The 27740-nt window shown below is 40.5% G+C and overlaps 1 protein-coding gene across 2 annotated transcripts in view; it reads right to left on the reverse strand.

The window, feature by feature from the left end:
- Nucleotides 1-448: 448 nt before the first annotated feature.
- tpx2 (TPX2 microtubule nucleation factor) overlaps nt 449-27740 on the reverse strand; it is a 32995-nt gene continuing 5703 nt past the window's right edge. Inside the window, exons 3-16 of one of the 2 annotated variants that reach the window (XM_072239107.1) lie at nt 26741-26831; nt 25036-25149; nt 24048-24140; nt 23225-23361; nt 19495-19640; nt 14470-14644; nt 14137-14272; nt 13030-13249; nt 12764-12862; nt 12127-12303; nt 7892-8038; nt 7559-7670; nt 5328-5512; nt 449-4175 (exon numbers count right to left, since the gene is read on the reverse strand). In XM_072239107.1, coding sequence (XP_072095208.1) covers nt 4065-4175; nt 5328-5512; nt 7559-7670; nt 7892-8038; nt 12127-12303; nt 12764-12862; nt 13030-13249; nt 14137-14272; nt 14470-14644; nt 19495-19640; nt 23225-23361; nt 24048-24140; nt 25036-25149; nt 26741-26831 — 1943 coding nt within the window. In that variant the 3' untranslated portion in view covers nt 449-4064. The remainder of the gene's footprint in view (nt 4176-5327; nt 5513-7558; nt 7671-7891; nt 8039-12126; nt 12304-12763; nt 12863-13029; nt 13250-14136; nt 14273-14469; nt 14645-19494; nt 19641-23224; nt 23362-24047; nt 24141-25035; nt 25150-26740; nt 26832-27740) is intronic. The other variant, XM_072239116.1, reaches the window with a different exon arrangement.

The raw sequence follows: 27740 nt of genomic DNA on the forward strand, positions 1-27740 counted from the left end.
AGGAAAGAATAGAAGGATTAATAAGAGGATACTCCAGTGAACTAAATGCATCTTCCCAAAAATCAAGATGCACAAACTAGAAAAATGAAGAAATGTGGCCACCGCTGTCAGATCCACACCTTACAGTCTCAGTCAACTTATACAACCAACACAGAGGAGACTCCAAAACCTGAGATTCTTTTCAGAATCACAAACCTCACCTGCCAAGCAGAATGATCCCCCTTGTCAGGAAAGACATTATCTCACAAGAGTAAGAAATCCTCCACAGTGATTACATCTTTAGGCCTGAACGGGACAAATTAAAATTTACTATGCTGTGGAAGTCTGTATGTAGTAATTGTATTAGATAGTAGACTGTGTATATGGTTGAGATGCATTCTATTGAATTGGAGTTTAAAGCTAAGCAGGGAGGAGTGTTGTGTATTTAATATTTCAATAATTTCAGTAATCTTGTATATATTGTTTAATTAAACATTCTTGTTCACTTAAATCATTACAGGTTATATGCAAAAATACTGTAATTGCATACATCACACCACCATATGATCGTATACGCCTTGCTTAAAGTCAACTCAAACTGGACCCAATTCCCGGACTCTCGTGTTTATCTTTGAATTAATTTAATGTTTTGAAGTTACAAAACATTACACCTTTTATGAAGCTCTTCTGACCCCGTCCAACACCAGCATGTCTTTCAGATAAGGGGCCCAAAGCTATTCACAATACTCCAAGTATGGTCTGTCTAATGCCTCAAAACCCCGGCATTACTTCCTTGCTTTTATATTCTAGTCCCCTCAAAATGAATGCTAACATTGCATTTGCCTCCTTTACCAACCCACCCTGCAAGTTAACCTTTAGCGAATCCTGCGTGAGTATTCTTTCCTTTGCACCACCAATTTTTGAATTTTCTCCCCGTTTAGAAAATAGTCTACACCTTTATTCGTCCTACCATAGATGGCCACACACTATATTCCACCTGTCACTTCTTTTCCCATTCTCCCAACCTGTCTAAGTCCTCCTGCAGTCTCCTTGCTTCCTCAACATTAGCAGCCCCTTCACCTATCTTTATATCTTCCACAAACTAAACAAAGCCATTAATTCTGTCATCAAAATCATTGATGTACAACATAAACAGAAGTGGTCCCAACACTGACCCCTACAGAACATCACTACTCACCGGCAGCCAAGCAGATGAGGCCTTTCTGTTCCCAAAGTTTACCTCCTGTCAGTTAGCCAATCTTCTAGCATCTTTCCTATAATATCATGGTTCTTTGTATCACCTTGTCAGAGTAAACAACATCCACTGACACTTTGTTAGAATTCTTTGAGGAAATAACAGGCAGGATAGACAGATTTGTCATGCAAGATTTCCCCTGAAGGAAACTGTGCTGACTTTCAGCTATTTTATTGTGTGCCTCCAAGTACTCCAAAAACTCACCCTTAATAATAGACTTCAACATCTTCCCAACCACTGAGGTCAGACTAACTGGTCAATAATTTCCCAGTCTACCTCTCTCCCTTCTTGAAGAGTGGAGTGACATTTGTAATTTTCTAGTCCTCTGGAACCATGCCAGAATCCAGTGACTCTTAATGCCTCCACACTCTCTTCAGCTACAGAACCCTGGGGTGTAGTCTATCTGACTTATCTACCTTCAGACCTTTCAGTTTCCCAAGCACTTTGTCCTTAGTAATAGCAACTACACTCACTTCTGTTCCCTGACACTCAAATTTCTGGTATACTGCTGGCATGAAGACTTGACACAAAATACATATCATCTGCCATTTCTTTGTTCCCCATTACTACCTCTGTAGTGTCATTCCCAGCAGTCCAATATCCACTGTTGCCTCTTTTACTCTGTAAAAACATGGTATTCTCATATTACTGGCAGGCTTAGATTCATTTTTCCTTCTCTCCTTATGGCTTTTTAGTTGCCTTCTGTTGGATTTTAAAAGCTTTCCAATCTTCCAACTTCCCACTAATTGTTTGCTTTAATGCTGTCTTTGAATTCCTTTGTCAGTCACCCCCTCAGAATATTTCTTTGGGATGTATCTATCCCACTGCGCCTTCCAAATTACTCCCAGAAGCTCCAGCCATTGCTATTCTGTCATCATCCCTGCTAGTGTCCCCTTCCATTCAACTCTGGCCAGCTTTTCTTTCATGATACTAATTCCCTTTACTTCACTGCAATACTGATACTTCTGACTTTAGATTCTCCCCCTACAGGGTGAATTTTATCATAAGAATGATCATAATACAAGGGTTCCTTTACCTTGAGTTTCCTAATCAATTCCAGTTCATCACATAAAACCCAAACCAGACTTACCTTTCCCCTAGAGGCATCAACCACAAGCTGCATAAAAAAAAAAACAACAAACAAACAAACAAACACAACCTCACAAGGCATTCTACAAATTCCTTTTTGGAATCCAGCACCATCCTGATTTTTCCTACTCAACTTCAATATTTAATTCCCTTTTCACATGCCTTTTCTATCTCCCATTGTAATTTGTACCCAGCATCCTGGCTACTGTTCAGAGTTTCCCCATCAAGGTCTTTTTAACCTTGCAGGTTTTTTTTTAATAAAAAAAAACACTGTCCACAAGTCTAAGGATTTGATTTTTTTTTTAAAACCAACATAGCTAACCAACTCTTCTACCTACCCAACTGTCCTTTTAATACAACATATATCCTTGGATGTTAAGATCCCAACTATGATCTTTCAACCACAGATTGGTGATGCCCATGTCACACATACCAATCTCCAACTGCGCTACAAGATCATCTGCCTTATGCTGCATGCATTCAAATATAAACACTCAGTCCTGTATTCATCACACTGCATTGACTTATATACCAACTGCCCCATCCTTAGCCCTATCACTCCAGTTCCCATCCCCCTGTCCAATCAGCTTAAACCACCCCCAACAGCTCTAGCAAACCTGCCTCGAGATCAGGTGCATCCTATCCTTTATGTACCGGTCATATCTTCTCCGGTGGAGATCTCAATGATCCAGAAATCTGAAACACTGCCCCCATTATCATTTCTTGAGCCATTTATTCATCAGACAAATCTATTCTTACCCTCACTAGCACACGGCACAGGCAGCAATACAGATTACTACCCTGGAGGTCCTGCTTTCAGCTTTCTACCCAACTCTCTATATTCTTGCTTCAGGACCTCATCCCTTCTCCCACCCCTGTCACTGGTACACAAAATCTCCCGTCTGCTCCTCTAACTATGGAATCCCCTATCACTACTGCACTCTTCTCAGTGACAGAGACCCACCCACTTTTCCCTGGTTACCACCTTTACTTGGCACTGCTCCAAATGATTCAGGTTATTCCTATTTACCCATCCCCAGCAGAGGATAACTCTTCCCAGTCTTGAGCATCGCAAAGTACAATTGCCAAGTTTTGCTTTTTGTTAAGGCACAGTATACCTTTGATAAAGCAATCCAACCCAGGGGGTTCAGTAATAGTCATGCAAGTCACTGAAGTACATTTAAAAAGTAATCTTAAATCAAAATTCAAGTATTAGGCATCATTTCACCTCATTTGAAGCCCAGTTTTAAAAAAAACAGCCAGACTGATCACCAGAAACCCAAGAATTGCTAAAACCAAGAATATATGAAGATATTGAAATTAATAAAACAGTCTTGCCGTTCACTCCCTACTCAGCAAAAAGTATCTGATTAGCATGGAAATAACCAAAATAGGGCACTGACAGGAAATTATTTGTAAAGGTGTTAACTGCATAACTCAAAAACAAACAGAAATACCAGACATGTGTTTTGTATACTTACAAAACAAAAAGCAAAACTCATCAATAGCTCTTACAGAAATTTTTTTCTACCTTTATTATATTTAATTAAACAAATGTATCACATGAAAGTTTTACTGGAACAAGTGACAGTACACACTAAGTAACCAAAAGCAATAAAATAAATTTTATTGGCAACACGACTTTGCACTAAGTATTTTAGTAATCCTGGGGTGAAATTAGAAATATTACAGGTGGATTAACCCCCGCCCCCCCCCCCCCCCGAGTTAACAATAATGTACATTACAGCCTAAATCTTTCAGAAAAATGAGGAGTGTGAGGAACTGTTAGTGGTTGATCACTGGGCTTGATTTCTATTTTTTTGTACTGCCTGATGGGATTTGCTTTGTGTACCTGCAAAAAAAAAAAAAAGTTAATTAAGCTTTGAAAGCCAATTGCTTTTCTGTCCCAAATCTTTCATTTAGAGAATGTCACAAAAACAAACTGCCCTTCCATGGAAGGGTACAACAATAAGAATACAACAGGTGCAAAATCTTAAACAAAGTTATTTACCCAAAGACCAATGCACTGTTTTAAACTGCAAGAATGTACTTAACATAAGCATTACGTTTGCAGAAAATTCAAATGGTTAGTTGAGGCTACATTTCCTGATACATCCAACCCAAAAACCTGCAAATACCACATAATACAAGTGGATAGATGGCTCTCTCTCACTTCCAGCATTTTTGAAAACCAGGAACTATGGTTGAAACAATGAAGTCTTTATGCAAGGTGGTTCAGCCTGTTATTTGAGCAGGCCATCTAGTAGTAGAAGCCCTCAGGTTTGTTTTTGGGGTGGGGTGGGGGATTGTGGGAAGAGGTTCTACAATTATAGTCATACATTCCTTTACATCTCTTCCCCTAACTAACCCCCCACCCACAACTTACTGATTGTACATCATTGTCCATATAAAACATTATAGTTTATTTGTTACAATGCAGTAATCATTTCTAGCTTACTAAAGTGAGCCAAGCTATTTGCAGACACACTGAAAGCTCAAATGAGACCAGTGCTGCACAAACCTAGAAACTTGTTGCTAAAAAGAGTTGGGCTGCACAAAATGCTGATCATGCTCAGCAGGGAAATAGACTGCCAGTCCTAATGAAGGGTCTCAGTCAGAAATGTTGTCTGCTTACTCCCTTCCATTGTTGCTGTCTGACCTGCTGAGTTCCTCCAGCAGCGTGTTGCTGCTCTGAATATCCAGCATCTTCAGAGTCTATGTCTGAGAGCTGGACTGGATTAAATTTACATGAACCTTAGCAGTTAGAAGAAAACTTGTACACTGGTTACATTCTGATGGGATTATTTCTCATCCAAGCGTGAATTTGCAGGTTCCATATCAAAATGTTCCGATTACCAATGTAGCAACTGAATAATGTCTGCAATTGTGAAAGGCTCATTTTCAGCTCTAGACAAGAATCGTTCCTGATATGAATGAAAGAACCAATAGACTTGCACAACCCAAGTAATTAGTGTTAACAATGACCAAATCACCAGATACTCACTAGCTCTTGCCGAAGTCTAGCTATTTCATCTCTTTCGTGTTCTGCAGCCTCTTTTTTACATTCCTGCTCACGTTTCTCTCGGAAGGCTTCTTTTTGTGCTTTGCGCATTTCAAATTCCATGCGCTCTTTTGCACGCTTCTCTGTTGCTAATTCAAACTTCTCTTGAGCCAAGGAAGGAAACCTTTCTAAGGATGGGCAAAATAGAAAGAGCTAAGATTTTGATACAAAATACCCAAGTAATTAAGATAGGAGGTAATGAATTTCTTTGCCAGTACCAGTAACCAAAACACCAAATTCAATTCAGAGACCATATAGCCTAAGCCAATTATTTTATAAAAAGACCTGAAGCAATTTCATTTTGACCCAAAAGCTGACAGTTCCTCTGCTCAACCTGCAGAGTTCCTCCAGTAGACTGATTGATGCTTCAGACTGTATCATCTGCGGTCCTGTGTCGCCAAGATACTGCAGATTCAATATGTAGCCCAAGCTTCTGATTCCCATAACTTATTCTTCTTTCATAAGAAAATTGAGCTTGACATATACAGTTCAGGATATATACTTCTGGGACAATTTCTGAAGATAATTGTCTTCTGAAGATAACATGTGCTTGGTTCTAGATCAAACCCATCAGCCAAACACCATCCAAACCTCAATCCCTTTGTGAACAGTATCCCCGATGAGTTTAACCTTCTCAAGTCATAGTACACAACAGCAGAAACAGGCCCTTCAGCCCATCTAGTTTGTGCCAAATCATTCATCAACTTAGTTCCATTGATCTACACACCCCAACCAGTGCCCTCTATTCCTCTCCCACCCATTTACCTATCCAAATTTCCCCAGCCTCTAAGGATATTCACCCCCACCCACCCATAGATGTATCATCTTAAATATTTCATCTTTCACCTGTAACCATGACCTCCAGTTCTAGTCTCATGCAACCCCAGTAAAAAGCCTGTTTCCATTTACCCTATTGAAACCCCTCAATTTTGTATATCTTGCTGAGATCTCTCAGTTTTCTGCATTCTCAAATGGAATGAAGTACTAACCTATTCAACGTTTCCCCATAAATCACGTCCTCAAGTCTCAGCAGCATTCTTGTAATTTTTTTTCCTGCACTTTCAATCTTATTTACATCTTTCCTATAAGTGACCAAAACTGCACACAATAGTCTTCCACACTGCCCACCACGCCCCCAATCTTGGTGTCATCCGCGAATTTACCTTATCCAGTTTACCAAATCATTCAAATATCTGAAATACATAATAAACAGTGGACCTGGCACTGATCCCTGCAACACACGACTAGTCACAGGCCTCCAGTCAGAGAAGCAACCATCTACTTCCAGCTTCTTTTGCAAAGCCATGCCAAATCCAATTCACTACCTCACCTTGAATGCCAAGTGACTGAACCTTCCTGAGCAACCCCTCATGTGGGACCTTGTCAAAGGCCTTGCTAAAGTCCAGATAACATCCACTATCTGGCCTTCATTAACACAACTTACCACACACAAAGTCACAATGATTATCCCTAATCGGTCCTTGTCTATCCAAATACGTATATATCCGGTCCCATAGGCACATCTCCCAATAGCTTACCCACTACTGGCATCAGGCTCACCAGTCTGTAATTTCCCAGCTTATCCTCCGAGCATTTCTGAAACAATGGAACATTAGCTATCCTCCAATTCACCAGCAGCCAAGGATATTTTAAATACCTCCCCTAAGGCCCCTTCAATTTCTGCACCAGCCTCCTACAGGGTCCAAAAGAACACATTGTCAGGCCTTGGAGATTTATCCACCCTAATTTGCCTCAAGACAGCAAGCACCTCCCCCTCCAATCTGTCCATGACCTTCTATAAACTGTGTCCATCTCCCAAGTAAATACAGAAGCAAAGATTACATTAAGATCTGCACCGTCGCTTTCAGATCCACACATAAATGACCACTGATCTTCTAGAAGACCAATTTTGTCCCTTGCCATCCTTTTGCTCTAAATACATCTGTTGAAGACCTTAGGACTCTCCTTCACCTCAAAACGGATTACCACATCTATAGCATGTTCAGTTTGAAGACCATATTTCCAAGCCTCAACCCAAGACAGTAAATCTTACATAACTTGTGCAATCCCCACTGGTCACTGGTAAAGGTAAAAATCCAAATAGGATGTAGGGGAAATACATGTGACCACAAAATTTCTAAATTGATAAATTTGTAAAGCAAGACAATAAATACCTGTTAATGATTGGTCTGCCTTCTTTGGCAGAAATGGCTCACGGTAAACAACAGAGTTGGGTCTGGCTTTAAAACATGCTGCTTCTTTTTGCTTTTTCAGTTCTTCCTTCATCTGCAAGAAAGATGGTCTTATTCAACAAGATGGAGCAGATTGTGCTTTGGCAGGTTACAAGACTAAAATCACAGGAGCAACAATGGAAATTAATTCTAAATACATGGTTAGCTTATCCCTGTATCTAACTACATACGTGTCAAGGCCAACATAAATGAAATAATCAACATATTCATTTACAAATTCACTGTAGGAGTCAGGACAAGGTTCAGAAAACTTACCATCTCTGCCCATTCTTGTTCTTTGTAAGCACCACGTTCATCTAGTCGTAAATGAAATGGTTCTACTTTGGTCACAGGCTTCACCACCTTCTCAGGTAGCTGGGCAGATTCAAAGTCAGGAAGCAACTGTGCTTTAAATACAGGGACCTGTAGAAGAAGTCATCATTTCCAGTGACAAATTAATTCCCAAGTGTAATCATTTATCAATTACACGTTACCATAACCTTATGCAGTTGTTCAATTAGCCAGATTGTTACATGGACAGAGTTATTCAGCTCATCATACTGCTGTAATATCTCCATTTAGTCTTCAGCCCAGGCTACAAATCTCAATTTACTCAAGTACAAGAAATATCAGATTTCACTTTTCCAAACAACAGGAATGGGAAGTGGAATTAAAATGGGTGACCACTGGGAGGTCCCGCTTGTTCTGGCATACAGAGCGTAGATGCTCAGCAAAACTGTCTCCTAATCTATTTTAATTCCACTTCCCATTCCGATATGTCCATCCATGGCCTCCTCCACTGTCATGTCAAGGCCACACTTAGGTTGTAGGAACAGCATCTCGTATTCCGTTTGGGTAGCCTCCAAATCCAATTTGGGTAGCCTCCAACATCAATTTCTCAAATTTCCAGTAATGACCCCCCTCCCCACCTTTCACCATTTCCCATCCCCTTGTCCCTCTCTCATGTTATCTCCTTGCCCGTCATCACCTACCTCTGGAGCTCCTCCCCTTTTTTCTTTCTTCCATGACCGTCTGTCCCTTTTACCAATCAACTTCCTAGCTCTTTGCTTCATTACCCCCCCCCACCACTGTTTCACCTATCACCTTGCGCTTCTCTCTTCCCTCCCCCCACCTTTCAAATCTACTCCACAGGTCTTTTTTCCTCCAGTCCAGTCGAAGGGTTTTGGCCCGAAACGTCGACTGTGCTATTCTCCATAGATGCTGCTTGGCCTGCTGAGTTCCTCCAGCATTTTGTGTGTGTTGCTCAGATTTCCAGCATCTACAGATTTTCTCGTTTGTGCTTAGGGAAACCATGCTGACTTCAGCCTATTTTACCATGTGCTTTTCAGTACCACAAAATTCATCCTTAATAATGGACTCCAACATCCTCCCAACCTCTAAAATCAGGCTAACCAGCCTATAATTTCCTTCACCCTCTCTCCCTCTTAACATGGATTTACATTTGTGAATTTCAGTCCTCTGGAACCATTCAAAATTCTTGAACGGTCGCTACAAACGCCTTAATAACCTTTTCAGATTACATTTAGAACTCCGGTGTAGCCCGGTCAATCCTGGTGACTTACCTACATTCAATGCTGCTGTACTTCCCATCCACCCCACTATCCCAACTTCAAACTTCTACCACGTTTCTGGGTTTTCCCCACAGTGAAGACCAATCCTGACTGGTGGTCAGTTTTTTCACCAAAACTACTTCTCCAGCAGTCCAATGTACACTCTATCCTCCTTTAAGCTTCAGATATCTTTAAAAAAAAACATTTGTTTCTGTTATATTATTGGCTACTCCTCACTAATTTTGTTGCTTTTATGCCGTCTTTAACAGCCTGTCAGCCATGGTTGCCTCATCATCCCCTCTTCTTTAGGATGAAATGATCCCATGTCTTCCAAAAAGCCTTCCTTTGCTCCTCTACTGTCATCCCTGCTCGTGTCTCTTTCCAGTCATTTTTGGCCAGCTCCTCTCTCATACTCAACTGTATACCAATGTATCCAACTTCAGCTTCTCGCTCTCAAACTGCCAGGTGAATTTCATCATATTATGATCAATTCCTCCTATGGGTTTCTTCACCTACTGTAGTTCCCTAATAAGATCTTGTTCCTTATACACACCAAATCCAGAACTGAATTTTTCCCTAATGGGCTCAACCACGAGCGATTCCGTAAGACATAGGAACAGAATTAGGCCATTTAGCCCACTGAGTCTGCTTCACTATTCCATCATGGTTGTCCCAGATCCCACTCAACCCCACACACCTGCCTTCTCGCCCCACCCTGATGCTCTGACCGATCAGAAAACTATCAACTTACACCTTAAATATGCCCATGGACATGGCCTCCACTACAGTCTGTGGCACAGCATTCTAGATTCATCATTCCCTGGCTAAAACAATTCCTCCTCACCTCTTTTCTAAAAGGTTGCCCTTCAACTTTGAGAATGTGCCCTCTAGTTCTGGATGCCACCTCCCACCAGAGGAAACATCCTCTCACAGGCACTCTACAAATCCCTTGTTAGATCTAGTGCTAAACATGATTCAGCCTACCTGCCTGTGTATTGAAGTCCCCCCATGACCACTGTAACATTGCCTTTTCTATCTCACAATGTAATTTATATCCCACATTCAAGCACTACTCAAAGGTCTGTGTACACCTCCCATCAGGGTCTGCCCACAGGGATACCACATTTTCTGATCCTACGTCATTTCTTAAGGATTTGATTTCATTTTTGTTTTAACCAATAGACCTACCTCACTCACTTGCCTGCCTTTGAAAGTATATTTATTCTTGGATGTTTAGGTCCCAACTGTGCTCTTTCAGCTATAACCGATGTCCACACAGTTGTACCTGCCAATTTGTAACTGTAGAATAAGTTCATCTCCTTTGTTTCATATTCAAGTACAACCCCTTTAGTTTTGCATTCACCAGCCCACTTATTTGTCTCCATGTTGCCCAAAGTTAATTGTAACATTCGTTTATCTGACCTGGAAGGGGCTTATTTATTTTTAATATACTTCCTCCAGTTGTGATAGTCAGTGTATCTTTGGGCAGGGTATTTTCTTCACTTTGCTTTCAATGTTTGCAGCATCTACAAACTCTATCTTATAAAACTTTGTTTCCTTTCCCTTTTTGTCCTGCTTGTTAATAATCCTTCCTCTTTGTAAAACAGTTTAAGGCAGGGGTTCCGAACCTTTAATGCCATGGACCAATACCATTAAGCAAGGGGTCTGTGGATCCCAAGTTGGGAACCCCTGCCTTAAGGTATTTTTTTAATACGGTGAATAATAGAGCTCAGCACAGCATTGTAGGCCAAAGGGTCTGTAATATGCTGTAGATTTCTATGTTCTATGTTAACCTTTTCTAAACAGTCCTCCTGCTCACCTTTTATGTTATCCATACTCCTTCCAAACTATTGAACTCAACCCCCTACCACTTAGTTTAAAACCCTAGTCACAGCTCACCAGTCATTCACTAGGACCCTGGTCCCAGCATGGTAATGGTTGGAGCCCAACTCATTACAACAGCAGCCTCCTTCCCTAGTACTAGTGCCAAAGTCCCACAAATTCAAATCCACTTCTCCCACGTCTACCTTTGAAGCATGTAGTTAACCTTAATCTTCTTGACCCTGGTTCAGGTAGCAATCCAGATTACCATCTAGCTCCTCGTATTTTCTCAGAATCCCTTTCCTCATTCTACCTACATCATTGATATGCCAAATGAATCTTTCCCTTGCCAATCCAAATTCCTCTCTAGGTCAAGATGTGATGCCTTGAACTTCGGCTCCAGACAGGCAAGAGACTTCAGGATTCTTGATTCTTGCATCAGAGAATTGTGTCTATTCCCCTGACTATACTGATCTCAATTACAACTACATTTCCCTCCAACCTTTTAAATATCTCCCTGAACCACAGTGCCCTGGTTCAGTTGCTCAACCTTCTTACAGACCTATTCACCCAATCTGCCTGTCACACCTTTCACTATCATAGACCAAATATGAAACAGTTTATCTAATGGGTACTACTGCCTTCTGAATCAGCATCCAGGTAACTCTACCCTCCCTGATGGTTTGTAGTATTTGAAGTTAAGATTCCAGGTCATAACTTTGAGCCCAAGTTCCAAACACTTGCTATAGATGTGGGCACCAGAAGCCACAATGGAATTCACTAGCTCCTACATCATGCAGCCACAACACATCATCTGATCCTGCAGCACTTTAAAAAAAGTTGTAATTTGGTTTTCTTAATCAGTTTAAGTCTCAGCTACAAACCTAATAAGCAATTAGACAAAGTAGTAAGAGGGAAGATTAAGGGTTTTCTCCACAACCTCAAAGTCCCACTCATACATTGACTGCTCCATTGAGCTTACTTCCCTTTTATTGGCAACTGCTGCCCAATTATCCAATAAATGAATCAACAAGACTTGCTGTTTTAAATCCTTTGCACTCTCAAATCTAGCTATGTTTTAGCATGCATATTTACACCATTTGCAGTCATAATGAATACCTCAGCCTCCTTCTTGCGCATTTCCTCTATTTTCTTCTGTTTTAATGCTTCTCTTTCTTTGTCCCGGGTCTCAAATGAGAAAGGCTGAACTGCTGTAACAGTTTCTCCAGTGGACTTTGGCTTGAACGGGACAGCATAGTGCGGCACGGGATTTGCTTTAATCACACGTGTTTCTTTCTGCAAGTTTCAATCAGAAAACAAGTATTAAAATGCAATGCGATAACACTGGACCACCACAGAATACCATTTTAGAACCCGAAGTCAAAATACTCCAACATGCATTGAAATAAGAACTTTCAAATAATGCTAGTGACCAAAACACCAGATAAGATTCTTATCTTTTCAGTTAAAGGTTGAGGATGGATTTAAATTCTAGTGAGGTCAACCTTTAAGTCATATGTTTGATCAATATAAGCAGCGTATTTTTCATTTAAAGTAAGATTTGGAAGAGAACAAAAATCCAAGTCAGTCTTGTTCCAGCAACAACCGTGTTCTAGAACACAAATCAGCCACTGAAATGACTATTAATACTATTAAGGGTAGGATGGTTAATGGGCAAATTGAAAAAGGTCAAGTCAACTTTTTTAAAAATTCAGTTATTCAAACGATTCCATTGTAGTGCAACCTTCATACTCACCTTCTCTTCCTCCTTGAAGGGCATTCTCACACAGTTCTTCAGAGTAAAAGCTGGAGATTTGGGCATTGTTATGGGTAGAATTTTCTTCTCTGGGACTCCCTGCAAAAGTAGTTTGCAACACATGAATTAAGCCAATAAGTTTAAATTTACAGCTACAGTTCTCTGTGTGGTGCAGAGTTGAACTGAAGTTGATAAAATATTTTGGAAATTGAAGTGTTTTAATTATATTGCGACCAAAATTCAATTAAGGAAACAAGGATTTTTACCACTACATCATCTAGGATCTTGGAAGGGCAGGGCCGTGAGTGGAAGGTGTAGTCCTCCACCTCTTCATGCTTTCTGTTTTCCTCTCTTTCCCGGATGCGCTTCTCTATCTCCAAATCAAAGCCAATAGGTTTTGTTGGTTCTTTAACATGTGGCTTCTTTGGTAGGACTGGACCACCTTCTAGGATTCTGGGCTTTACTTCCTGGGCTTTGAACTTGTACCTGCAAATGCAAGATGACATAAACCTCTGCTCCCATATTCAACAGGAATCATTATATCTGAGCATTAATTAGAATCCAAAGAGGCTCATGGACCCAAATGTCATCAAGACCCCACCATAATCAGTTAGTAGAGCTGCTGCATCTTCAGCCAGGTTTAATCCTGACCTTTGATGCAATGAGCAGAGCCAATGATTTTCTTGTGGCTTTCCCCTCTGAGTACTCCAGTACCCTCTTACAATCTAAAGATGTGTAGGTTTGCAAATGTAATGGCTACTAAATTGTTCCTAGCGGTAGAATATGGGAAGAAAAATGAGTGCTTAGTCAGTGCAGACTCAGTGGCCCAGATTCTATGCAGTTTAACTATGGAAATATTTCTGCCTTCACTACAGCAGTGTGCTTGACTTCAAGGGATACTCAGTTTCTTACATGCACAAGGTCTCAGTATTAGCTCAGCTAAACAACTGACTATCTTTGGTATATTGTCAAAGAAAACAGTTATTGACAGAATCAGAGAAAGAAAATCAAGCTTAACAGCTTTCAAAAAGTTCTGCAGATGGATTTCTGAGTGCACTTGTAGCCACAGTCACAATCTTGTGTCTTGGAGTAGAAAGGTTTTACCCACACATTTCAAGAGGTGACTTGAGGTGAAATGGACAACCAGGAACTATATTAAACAGTTCTATAATTTTATCCAAAAGGTACCATTCTAAATTGTCAATCCTAAGCCAACTACTCAGGGGAAATCCTGCAAAATGAAAACTTGCAAAGCTCATCCAGTTTGTATGTAGACTCCCAATTTGATTTACAAATGTTTGTATATGGGCAAACAGACAGTACCAGATGCTAGGTGAAGCACATTCCAGGCTATGTTTTAAGAACATACTTACGATTGTATTTTCTCTAGCTCTTCAGCTTCTATTTCAGCTGCACTCTTACATGTGGCTGGTCGAGCTCGGCTCTTAGTTGTCAATAAAGGAGTGTGAGGTTTAGTCAGTTTCACTTTTGCAGACACCCCAGAAGGACCTTCAGAAGGAGAAATATACACTAAATAAGCAGTGAAACTTCAGAAGTAAAATACAGCAAAAAGACAGATGCCCACAATATAATCCACCAATAGATGGTGAATTTGCAGAAAATCTGGATTTTATTTTACAAACATGCTAAACACCTACGTAAAGAATTATTTAAGATGTTATCCAAGCGAAAAATATTTGCATTACCTTCATCCACACAATGGGTGCTCCTAAGGTGATACCGTGATGGCGTCCGACATTGGAAAGCTTCTACCTGCTCCGCCAGAGAAACGTATGCTTGACTATTTGTTTCCACATGCTTCCGTTTGCTGCCAGAGAGTTTGAAAGGCTTCGATATTGTGACACCTTTGTGCTCACGCGTCTAGAAAATGTCAATGGGTCAATGATTTCTGTCCCACTCAAGTCAGCATCCATCATTTTCACCACTACTGCAGCTTAATTCCTTCTAAAGCATGGATTATCTGAACCCCATCCACACACTGAAAATGCTTAATAGCATCGCAGACATTCTGAAAAGACTGAGGAACAAAGGAACCTTAGTATTCAAATCTAAAGACCACTGAAAGTGGCAGCACAGTTAGTCAATGTAGGGATGAAAGCTTACAGGATACTGGCCTTCAATAGTCAGGGCAAAGGGGAACAGACACAGTGAGCGTCAGTGTCAGAGCCCTACCGAGGATGAGAGAGCGAGAGAGAGAGAAAAAAAAAGACTCGGCTGCACAGGCATGGTAAGTGTCAGAGGCCTAAACTCAAAAGCAAATAAAAGAAAGGTAGGGTCAAGCAGAGTGGTAATTTTTGGACTGTGCCAGTGCTGGTGAGGTAAGGCTTTGGCTGAACACGCTTCATCAAGAACAGACAGAAGCACAGATAAGAGGCAAGTTGTTTTTTTTTCCCCCCCCCTCTCTCTCCTTCCAAGTAGAGTAGTCAGATGTGGCAATTCAGAAAACCTGACAATTTCCCTGATGACTACATCTACGGGAAGTGCATCTAACTTCAGCTCCTGACTGACCAGGTCGAGGAGTTGGATGTACTCAGGAACATTTGGGAGGTTGCAGGTATTATAGATGAGACTTTTGAAGAGGTGGTTACACTCAGAATACAGGCTTCAGATAGTAAAGGGTGAGCACCAGGAGAGGCAAGGGAATTAAGCACTCAGTGCAGGGTTCCTCTGTGGCCATTCCTCTTTGGAGGATACTGCTGGGGGTGGTGGTGGGGGGGGGTGCAAGTGGGTGACCCATCAGGGCATGGCAGCAGCAGCCAAGCTGATGGAACAGTGGTGCATTAGCTCCCGGGTGCTAGGGCCCAGATGTATCGGAGCAGCTGCAGAATATTTTCAAAAGGCAGGGTAAACAGATCATGGTACATACTGTCAGCAATGACATAGGCAGAAAAGGGGAAGAAATCCTATGCAATGAGTATATAGTTAGGAATGAGACTGGAGAGAGGGTCTGGTAGTAATCTCCAGATTACTCCCAGTGCCACAGGCTAATGCAGGTAGGAATGGGGTGATAGCACAGATGAATGAGTGGCTGAGGAGATGGTGCAGGGGATAGGGATTCAAAGTCTTGGATCATTGGAATCTTTCAGGGGAAGGGGTGACCTCTACAAGAAAGACAAATTGCAACTGAACCAATACCCTGGCTGGGAGGTTTGCTAATGCTACCTGGGAGTTTAGACTAGTTTTACAAGGGGCTGAGAACCAGAGCACCAAGCATAGGATTGAACCAGACCAGAAGGTAGATGTCAAGGAAAGTACTGAAAGACAAAAAAAATCAAAAAAATGTATGATAGTTCAGATACTTTGAAGTGTGTGTATTTTAATGATAGGAGTATTATAGGTAAAGGTGATGAACTTAGAACATGGATCAGTACAACGTTGGAACTACAATGTTGTGGCTATTACTGAAACTTGTTTGAGGGGGCAGGAATGGGTGAATAATGTAGCTAGCATTCAAAGTTTTAGAAAAGATCGAGGAGGTGATAAAAGGGGTTGGGGAGGGAGTTGCACTACTAATCAGGGACAATATCACAGCTGCACTTAGGGTTGACATAACAGAGGGTTCAAACACATTTGGATAGACTCGAAGGGTGCAATCACACTGATGAGATTGTACTACAGACACCCCAATAACCACCGGGACATTGAGAAATAGATATGTAATCAGATTAAGGAAATGTGTAAAAAGAATAGGGCTGTTGTCAAGGTATGTTCCTGTTAAAGGAAAGACAGTGATGGAAAGACAAGAGAACCTCGGATGTTAGAGGGGTGATTAATTTAGTCAAGAAGGAAAAGTATGTAAAGCTTTGAAAGTTAGAATCAAACTGAGCCAATGAGGAATATGAAGCAGCCAGGAAAGAACTAAAGGAGGAAATTAGGAAAGCTAGGAGGGGCCATGGAATGTCCTTGGCAAGTAGAATTAAGGTGAATCACATGGCATTCTATACATACATCAACAGCAATAGGATAGGGAGAGGGTAGGACAATTCAAGGATAAAGGTGGGGGGCAACATTTACTTGAATACAGAGAATATGGGTGAGGTAGTTATTGAGTACTTTACTTCAGTACCTGCCAAGGAAAAGGATATGAAGGACCAGGAGATCAGTGCTAAGTGTATAAATAAGTTAGGGCTTTTAGAAGTCAAGGAGGCAAAAGTGTTGGGCTGCCTAATGAGTATTAAGGTCGATGTCCCCAGGGCCTGGTGAGATTTACCCGGTTATTGAAGGATCTGTGCTGTGACCTCTGCAGTTTGTGATGTACATAAATGACGTGGACAAAAGTGTAGATGGGTGGGTTAGTAAGTTTTTAGGTACCAAGATTGGTGGAGTTGTCAATAGTGTAGAAGACTGGCAAAGATATAGATCAGTTGCAGACATGGGCAGAGAAATGGCAGATGGAGTTTAGCAGACAAATGTGAGGTGCTGCACCTCGGTAAAGCAAATGCAAGACGACAGTGTTGTTGAGCAGAGAGATCATGGGACCCAAGATCATAGCTCCTTGAAAATGGCTATACAGCTCGATAGGGTGGCTAAGGCGGCTTCTGAAATGCTTGCTTTTATTGGTTGAGGCACTGAGTTCAAAAGTTAAGAGGTTATGTTCCAACTTTTTAGAACTCTGGCCACATCTGGAATATTGCATAAAGTTCTGGTCGCTGCACTATAGGAAGTAAGTTGAGGCTTTGGTGAGGCCACAGAAGAGGATGTTACCCAGTTTAGAGGGCATGTACTATCATAAGAGACTGGACAGACTTGGGTTGTTGACTTTGAAGCAGTGAAGGCTGAGGGGAGATCTATTAGAGTAGACAGGAAGTATCTGTTTCCCAGGGTAAAAATGTCAGATGGCATGCATTGAAGGTGAGAAGGGGTAGGTTCAAAGGGGATGTGAGAGGCATGTTTTTACTCAGAGTGGTGGATGCTTGGAATATGCTGTCAGGTGTGGTGGTAGAGGTAAATACATTAGATGCTTATAAGAGACGTTTAGACAAGCAGATTAATTGAGGAAGATACAGAGATATGGGCATTGTTTAGGTAGGAGAGATTCGTTTTTGATTTACTTTTTAGCTGGTTTGGCACAACATTATGGGCTGAAGGGCCTGTTCCTGTACTGTACTGTTCTATGCTCCAACTTCATAAAACATTGAATAGGCCACAGCTGGAGCAATGTGTACCATGCTGGTTGCCATACTATAGGAAGAACATGTATGCAATGGGAGGTGCAGAGATTAATTGGCCTGAAATGTTGATTGCGTATTTCCCTCCACAGATACTGCCTGACCTGGTGAGTTCCCTCAGCATTTTGTGTGTGCTGCTTTGGAGGTCCAGCATATGCAAAATCTCTTTTTGGGATGGAAACTTTCAGCTATAAATTCGGAGTAGAGGCCGTCTTTAAGGCAAGCAGTAAAAGTTTGAAGGGGAAGACAGAAAACAAAACACAGACACTCCAATATTTAAAATGTGTTTGAGCACTTCACTCGCCAAGAATTGGATGTCTCCAAGACCAGATGCTGAAGTGGAAGGAATACTTGACGATCAGGCAGCATCTGCAGTCAGAGTGGTGAATGGGCATTTACCCAAAATGTCACTGTTCCTCTTGCACTTTCTGCTGAGTACATCCAGCATCATCTCTCACAGCTGTTTCCTCACATTCATTTCCCCGTGTTCAGTTGTCCTTCAGTCCCCATCTTGTTTTGATAAAGTTCCTATAATTTTGGGTAAAGTCTCTGTCTGTCCCACTGCTAACAGATCCTTTCTACTTCATCCAGTCGTTTCCCAACATCTGCTGTTGGGAACAACCCATTTTCATCAACACCAAATGATGCCAGTGATCACCTTTCCGGGTCATGGGTTTACTCCAGCAGCACCTGACCGTGTTAATTGGCAGTGTAGCCACAGATGAAGCTCTTGCCTTTTTAAAACAACCCCCTAGCTGCCACCTATATTCCCTTGCAGTCTAGCAGACTATTTGCAGGCACATTCTCAAACAGCATAACACTCCAGTCTTCAATTACATCTGATCTATCAGCTTCAATCACACTATTCTTTCTAGCCACCAATGAAGCTCAATTCTAAAATACTGAACATTTTTAAACCCAGTTCACCACCTTTACACTTAAGTTCAACCCCCAATTCCAACTCTCCTACCCTTTTCTACTTCTACGTCGACCATCAATGAAATGGAAAACCTCTGGTGTAGTTCTTACTTCGCTACTATTCAGAAACAGGGTACAAGCAGACCAGCACATTTCCTTAGAAGATATTCATCACATCCCAGGGCCTGTCAAACAAATACACTGAAGGGAAACCAAAGGAAATTTCCAACAAGACCATTAGATGGAAGTGAAGCAAATCGAACTGACAGAGCAATGGGATTACAAAATGTTTGTACTTGGAACAATACGCTTTCCATAAATATAAAAATAAGCCCAAATACTGCCAAAAAAAGACCACTTCAAAAGATATTGGCCATCAGGAATCTCTCAAATATTCAGCCAGCAAAAGCTACAAAGGACCTTATACAAAAGGAAAATCTGCAGGAAATCCACCCACGGAGTACAATACTTAGCATGTACCGAGACAAAAACAGTTAATAATTCATCAAGTGTACTAGTTATTACAAATATAAACTAAAGAATATAATGCAAACCAAATCAATCACTTTCCTTGTTAATCAGATACACAAATCATGAGTCACTTCAACCCGACAAGATACTCACAGAAGACTGCTGATATTTGCGCAAGTCATTGGTGAAGTTCACTTCCTTGTATGCTTCTCCTTCGTGCGCTTTTATGCGCTTGTCTGTGTGGAACTTTATATCCACTGGCCTTGTGACCGGAATCTGCATCTTTTTCTTAGTCTGACCTGAAACCAGTAGGATGCAGATTTTTCATTGAGTTACTTAAATAAATTTGTGATGAGGTGAGTAGGGGTAAAAGATTAAAAAGACATCAGCAGTTCAAAAAAAAAATCAATATGATCACTACAGAAGCATTTAAATTTTTGTCATAATGGATTATTATGCCAAAAGCAGAGAACAACATCATTCCAAAAGCAATTCAACCATTCTTTTACCTGCCAGCTGTGAAAAGTTAATCTAATACCATGATTTCTTGCTTCTACAAGTTTATTTCTGACCATCCTTAATTACAACTATTAAAATGGCATACACCATTACCTCCCCCAATCCCTCAACTCAAAACATAAAATATCCACTCAAGCCTGCCCCACACTATTTGACTGTCCAATAGCACTAATCTACGGTGAAGTGCTTTGAGAGGTTAGACCCACTGCAATTTGTCAATCACCACAATAGTTCTGTAGCAGATGCAATCTCTTTGGCTTGCCACCTGGCCTTGGATCACCTGGACAATACAAATACTTATGCTGCTTATTGACTACAGCTCAGTGTTTAACACCACTCCTAGAGTTCTGATCGAAAAGCTCCAGAACCAAGGCCTCTGTACTTCCGTCTACAACTGGAAGCTTTTCTTCCCAATTCGAAGACCACAATCTATGTGGACTAGAAATAACATCTCCAACTCGCTGACAATCAACACTGGCACACCTCAGCGATGTGAGCTGAGCCCAGTGCTCTACTTTCTCTACACCCATGACCATGGCTAAGCTAGCCCAAATGCCATCTATAAATTTGCTGATGATACAGCTGATGTGGGCAGAATCTCAGATGGTGACGAGAGGGCATAAAGAAGCAATATATATCAGCTGGTTGAGTGGTGTCATAACAACAGCCTTGCAATCAGCATCTACAAAGAACTGATTGTGGACTTCAGAAAAGAAACACACACCAGTCCTCAGAGGGATCAGAAATGGAAAGGCCAAGCAATTTCAGGTTCTTGGGTGTCATTATCTCCAAGGACCTAACCTGGATCCAACATATTGATGCAGCTCCAAAGATGGCAAGACGTGGCTATATATCATTAAGAGTTTTCATGGAGAGCATTCTAACTGGCTGTATCACAGTCTGGTGTGGAGGAGGGGTGGCTACTGTACAGGATCAAAGCAAGCTGCAGATAGTTGTAAAATTTGTCAGCTCCATCAAGGGCACTAGCCTGCATGGTATCCAGGACATCTTCAAGCAGCCATGCATCATTAAGGATGCTCAATTACCCATGACATGCCCTTTTCTCATTGCTACCATCAAGGTGAATCAGGAACCAGTTCTTCCCTTCTGCTATCCAATTTCTGAATGGACATTGAACCTATGAACACTACCTCATTACTTGTTTTTTTTTTTTTGCACTACTCGTTTAATATATATTCATAATGTAATAGATTTTCTCTCTTTTTGGCATGTGCCTGCGTGTCTGTGATGATGTCTTTTTACAAGGCAGAGACAGAGAGACAGAGAGACAGAGAGACAGAGAGACAGAGAGACAGAGAGACAGAGAGACAGAGAGACAGAGAGACAGAGAGACAGAGAGACAGAGAGACAGAGAGACAGAGAGACAGAGAGACAGAGAGACGCACCACTCCTCACACACAGACAGTTTCGCAGTATTTTTTCCTTTATTTTACTTTACGAGGTCAAGTTGCGATCTCGACACTCAACCCGGCACGGATGTTAAGCGTACTCGAGAGCGGACCTGACTGGTTTTGAACCCGGGAACCTCCGCTCCCGGGTCCGGTGCCAATGTCATTGTGCCACCAGCCGGCCCAGATTTTCTCTTATTATGTATTACATTGTACTACTGCTACAAAGTTAGCAAATGTCATGTCATAAGCTGGTGATATTAAGCCTGATTCTGATACTAGCCACAGATCCTGTGCAAGCTCCCCATAACCTCAGTACAATCTTTCAACTATTCATCAAACTCTACCTTAAATATACTTAATGATTTGATATCTACAGCCCTTTGTGAGAATTCCAGTGATTCCCTAGCTTGAGATGTAAATTTTGCACACCTCAGCGTGTAAATTTTGCACTCCAAGTTATGTCCCCTGGATTACAACTCATTTATTCCAACGGCATCTAACGTGGCAGCAAGTTTTCAATCACTAACACTTCCTCCAATAACTTAGGCTCTTAACATTAAGAACAGCTGGACCACCGCCCACCTACTGATCCATCTTGGTAAATTTTCCATGTCTACGTTAGACAACCATGTTCAAACTTGTTAAATTGTCATTATGAAGATGGCAGTTATAGTCTTACAGTGTTCAGCTCAGACTAATCTGGAATTCTATATGATGGTCACTAGCTACCTGGGGATTCTTTAGCCGCAAGATCTCTTAATTAATCCTTCCTTATTACCAATGATGAAATAGTAAAATGTTTCCAAATGGGTTCCATAACACACTATTCCATGAAGCAATCACTAATGTACACAAATTCTTCTGCAATATCCTTGCCATTTTTTTGTTACCTAATCAACATTTAAGATCAGTCCCTTCAAATACGCTATTGATACTCACACATTAATGCTCCTCTGCCCTATCAAGAGGATAACTTAAAAATAAGCTACAGAATCAAAAAGCACTCTTGGAAAAGATTAAATAGGGTAGATAATGTTTACTAGTATATTTATTAATCCAGGAAAATCTCAACTTTTGCCAGTGTTGTAAAAGGATTAGCAGTCCATAGTAGACAATAAGTGTGCCTTCACCTATAAATTCTGGTGTGCAAAATCTGGTCGTTACCTTACATTATAGGAGGCCAATTCAGCCCAAGGAGTCTGGTGGAAGAATGGGATTTATTTCAGTTGACACAATTTCATTTTAATCTAATCCTCCCAGTTTTCTATAGCTCCAAATTCCATCATTCACATGCATAGGGTAGATTAAATTTACTCCGAACAAATTTTTTCTGCCTCAAATATTATGTAGACCCTTTCAACAAAGTGTTAAGTCAGAAACAGAACACTGGCAGAGAAATACACTCAGTGGCCACTGTATGTTAATAGTCTTCTGCAGCTGTAGCCCATCATCTTCAAGATCCAATACGTTGTGCATTCGGTGATGCTCTTCTGCACACCTGGCCACCTTCTTGTCAGATGGAGCCAGTCTGATCATTCTCCTCTGACCTCACTCAATACCTGCCGAACTGCCGCTCACTGGATGATTTTTACATGAAAACCCCAGGGATCAGCAGTGTAGCAGCCACATATCCATTTTGTGTCATATGGATTGGGGCATGGTAGAAGCAAATTAATATAGTTTCATATTTCATTTCATTGGTTGTTTAGTCTATCTGAGAGTTAGAGGCAGGTGGGAAAGATTTTTTTTTGTTCACTACCATTAGTACACTTAAATACACATACAAAGCAAATTTATTGCCAGTTTCCAAATCCCAATAGACCGCCATGATTTGAAACACTTGTTAGCTAGAATTAAAAAACATTGCACTAATGGTTCTTTTAAGCTATGGCTGAAGCCATCGTGAAAGCTTACAGTTAATTATTCTTCCAAACCTTGATAAGCAAATGTACCTGCACCAGAGATGGCAAGCTTTAGCGATTCTTCATTTAATTTCCTCTGCTCTGCCACTTCCTTCTGAAACTGAGCAATTTTTTCCATCTCCAAATCTTCTGTGCTTTTTCCCTTTGAACCCATATGTTGCTGCCTCCTGTAAGCAAAGGAGATCATTTTGAAATACTGCAAAGTATCAAGAGTGCCTGTTCCACGACATAGTGCACGACTATGTTTAAATTCACACACACTCAAATGATAACCAGAGTAGATCTTTCTCCATGGAGAAATCTGTCCTTGCTCACACAGAAGGTCTTGTATGGGAAGAGGCAAAAATTATTAGCATCTCCTAGAGCAAAGACACACACCAATTCACTTATATGCTTTACTCTGAATACAGCATGAAGATTTCAGAGGAAAGACTTTAAAGCAAATAGAAGATCATCAACTTAGCCCGTATGTGTGGAGAAAGTATTTTGAAATATGCAATGCCTTAGAAAATAACACAGGGCAAACAGTGGCCACCATTTGATAGGACAACTGTAGAAATTGTAAATCTATTAGAATATGTATTCAATATAGTTAGGTGTACAGCTGTTCAATATTACATTGGACAAGGGTAGGGTGATGGAGGAAAGAGGAAATGAGAAATCAGAATACAAAGTAAAAAGCCCAGTGGGTATACTTACCACTCAATGGTAGGAATGCAAAACAGACAAACTTATTTAAAAGAGTTCAAAATTATCAGCTACATATACAACCTCTGGAAGTTCTACATCAGATACCATCTTAACCAAGTTTTCATAGAACATTATTTTCATTACTTTCCAAAATAACACATACCTGAGAACTGTAGGAGTACCAGGCATTGTCAATTTGCTCTTATCCTGATTTAGACTACCAGCTCTGCTCTTGGAGCAATTTCCACTTGGATCCCTACATTTAGTACAAAGAACAATTTATTTTCCATCAGGAAAAGACACCTCCAAATTGTTAGTTGATTAATTTGGGCATGATGGTGGAAAAAATTAGTTTTTAATGCCCATCCTCAAATGCCCTTGGACTGAATGGCACTGGGCCATTTCAGAGCACTGATATGAAATTTGAAGTTACATGTAGGCCAGATCACATGAAGGGAGACTTGCTTCCAAAGAAACAGTCAAGTTTCAATTCCCCAGCTGGGACGGGATTTGTCCCAACATCTCATTCATTAGCCCAGGCTAGTACACCATTATATGCTACTTAACTCTATCAAGGGCTTTAAAAAAACTACTACCACATCGACTCAGGCCTAGGAGGCCGGCCTTGGGCATTTAAGGCAAGGCATTTAAAAAAAAAATTACCACAAATTTAGTTTAAACAAATTATATAAACTGCCAAGTAAATTGTGTGGCAGATTGCAAATTTCCTGTACATCTAATTGGAATACCTGCTAGGTTAAGAATTCCAGCAAGCCACTATATTGCTTTACACAAACCTTGTTTGTAGTTAATTTTGCCTTAATTATTTCAATATTCAACTTTCACTGTTTAACAGGTATTGCAGGTACAAGGACTTTAGTTTATATTTGTTACAAAAGGCAGTACTTAAACACAAGGCCAAACTTGGAAGGACGTTCCCTCATAAGTACTTCCTAACATCAAAATTAGCACAAATCAAGAAAGGATAGTAAAAAACCTGAATTTCCATAAGGCTGGGATGATCAGATTGACCTTCATTGCTCATATTACAGGGCATCATTTCATTCATCCGGAACACACCACAGCCTTTTCAGCAAGGTGTATGTATACTAAATCTAGTAAAAGAAAATTTAAATGCATAGGTAGCTTACATGCGAGCTTTTTTGTTAACTGGAGGTTCTGTCATATTTATATCTTGAGAGCGCCTTGAGGCTCTTATGCTGCCCAACTGTTTTCTCAATTGTTCAGATGGCCTGCGTGTCGATCTAATGAAAAAACAAATTGAGAGAACTTTAGACAGTGCATAACAAAAAAAAAACAGACATTTCAAATTAACCAAATGTTACAGAACTAAAAGTCAAGGTTCTGCTATTTCAGTCATGTGCACTCAATTCCACTTCAATCCAAATTTTAATCATCTTTTATTTCCTCAATCTTCGACAAAAAAAACCTGAATTTATGCAGAAGAAAATAGGTCAAAGGTTTACTGGCTTCTATGGATGCTCTCCATTCAGTCTTAGAGCATCTAATCTGATACTACCATTCTATACACCATATTACATTCTTCATGCAGGTTCAAACACAGTCAAAGCTCCATTGTACAGATGGAATATTCTGAAATTAGGTCAGGAGACACCCCTCAAATCAGGCAACTACCATCAAGCTGGCTCCAACATGGCCTGAAACCTAGAGATCAACAATTGTTGTAACTCAAGTACGGCAGGCAACATACCCTTCTGCCCAAACATCCATTTTCCCCTCATTCTATACAAACCCTTTATCTTCCCAACATTGTCATCAATTTCCCCCCAGATTCTACCACTTAACTACAGCTATTTATTTAGTAGCCAAGCAATTTGGCAAACAAGGGAATTAGAGGAAACCCAGATGGCCACAGGGATAATGTGCAAAATCAACACAAAAGCCACCGGAAGACAGGAATGAAGCTGGGGTTGCTAGAACTGAGGGACTACCCCTCACTTACACTTACAGCAACAAAATGGAAGCCGATTAAAGGACAGGTGGTGAGATTTGCTAAAATATTAACCTGCTTTGGTTCAAGAAAGAAATATTAACAGTATCACGGGAAAGAAAAACAAGGCAATAAAACAATCGTTGAAAATCTATTCAGAAACAAGCGAGTAGCCAAGATCAATAGATATTCAGAAACGGGCAAAAGAACAGCAAAGCACAAAACCCTGGAACAGGATAAACAGAATATGCTGTCAAAATAGAGCCTGTTATATCATAGATAATATAACTACATTGCAAATATCATTAATATTTTCAGGTGAGGAATTTTAAATGACAGAATCATTTTAAATGACTAAATGAAATTTTATATTGCACATTCAGCTTAATAGTGAGTACAGCCCAAGCATTACAGATTCATCCTGTTAGGTGAAGACAAATCATGATTTTAAAAAAAAATCAAAATAGTGACCAATTTCATCTTATCCCCAGGGCAAGTATGTCTTCTATCCACTCCATCATTATGAACTTATAGGATTATAGAATCAAAGAATTAGTACTTGCTATTCTACCAATGGATTCAAGAATTTATAGACGTCAATCCTCATTCATGTTCAACTTGCTCTCCTGGTCTCAAATCAGGTGCTTGCTAACCCAAGTAGGATGAAGAAAGCACAAGAGACACACGTTTTTCAAAATACATGCCCTGAAGTCAAGAAATTCCACAAACCTTGGTATGTCACCTTAAAAATAACAGCTGAACAGAAACCAGTTTAGGAGCTCTTTTTCAGCATTTGTTTTTTCCTTCATGCACTCCACCATCAACTCACAAACAAACTGGACACTGAGGAACGTCTATTTAACAAAAGTACACTTGTTACTTGCCTTCTTGGTGGCACGGTGGTCTTGTTTACTTTGGCTTTCCATTCTTCCAGGGACACTGCCAAGTTATTTGGTGGCTTACTGGTTGCCTCTTCTATAGGGAAAAGGTAAATAGGACTAAATTTCTGACAAGTAACAAAAATATTTTAAAAGTTATACTTAAAAGTTTTAAAGATAGTAATGGAACAAATTAAAGACCAGAAGCATATCAACTGAAGGTCTGTGTGCAGCATGGTAGTGCAGCAGTTAGCCGAACGCTATTACAGCGCCCGTGACCTGGATTCAATTCACCACTCTAAGAAGTTTGTACATTTTCCCAGTGACCTCATGGGTTTCCACCCATACTCCAAAGATATTTGGGTTAGTACGACAATTGGTCACATGGGTGCAAATGGACAGTGCAGACTTAGGCTGGAAGGACCTGTTACCATGCTATATATCTACAGTGAATCATAATAAATTTGTTTAATCATTTACAACTCATTTGAAGGGTAGGAGTTCACACCAAGCCTGGCTGTCCGCCTTTGAAAGTCTTGCAGTATCTTACTCTCGGCCAAGGAAAGGTGGAGAGACTTATCCAATGAGCTGTATTACAGTTATCAAACTGTTTTAGTTAGCACACTATCCTTCCAAATTCATTGTTGATTTTCTTCAAAAAGGCAGCTTATGGATATACTTGGCCAAACTTGAAATAAACACAAAACTCAGTTTAGCCAAGCAAGACCTCTTGAAAGAAGACTGGGGAGACAAGCCAATAACCCATTATGAGGAATGTGTCTTGCTGACTGCAGTAATCAAAAATTAGCATTAAAATAAAAACAACACTAATTCTGTAACAGAACATTTTAGAACATCAGACTCCAAGGGAAAAAATACACATTTCCTTAATAGGGAAATTACTCTTCAGTATTAGTAATCAGTTAAATACTAGGGCCAATTGTAATATTACAAATTTTAGCAAGCAACATTTTTCAAATTTTCTTTCACAGATTTCAAATACCAT

This window comes from Mobula birostris, chromosome 2 (genome assembly GCF_030028105.1).
Source record: "Mobula birostris isolate sMobBir1 chromosome 2, sMobBir1.hap1, whole genome shotgun sequence".
Taxonomy (NCBI): Eukaryota; Metazoa; Chordata; class Chondrichthyes; order Myliobatiformes; family Myliobatidae; genus Mobula; species Mobula birostris.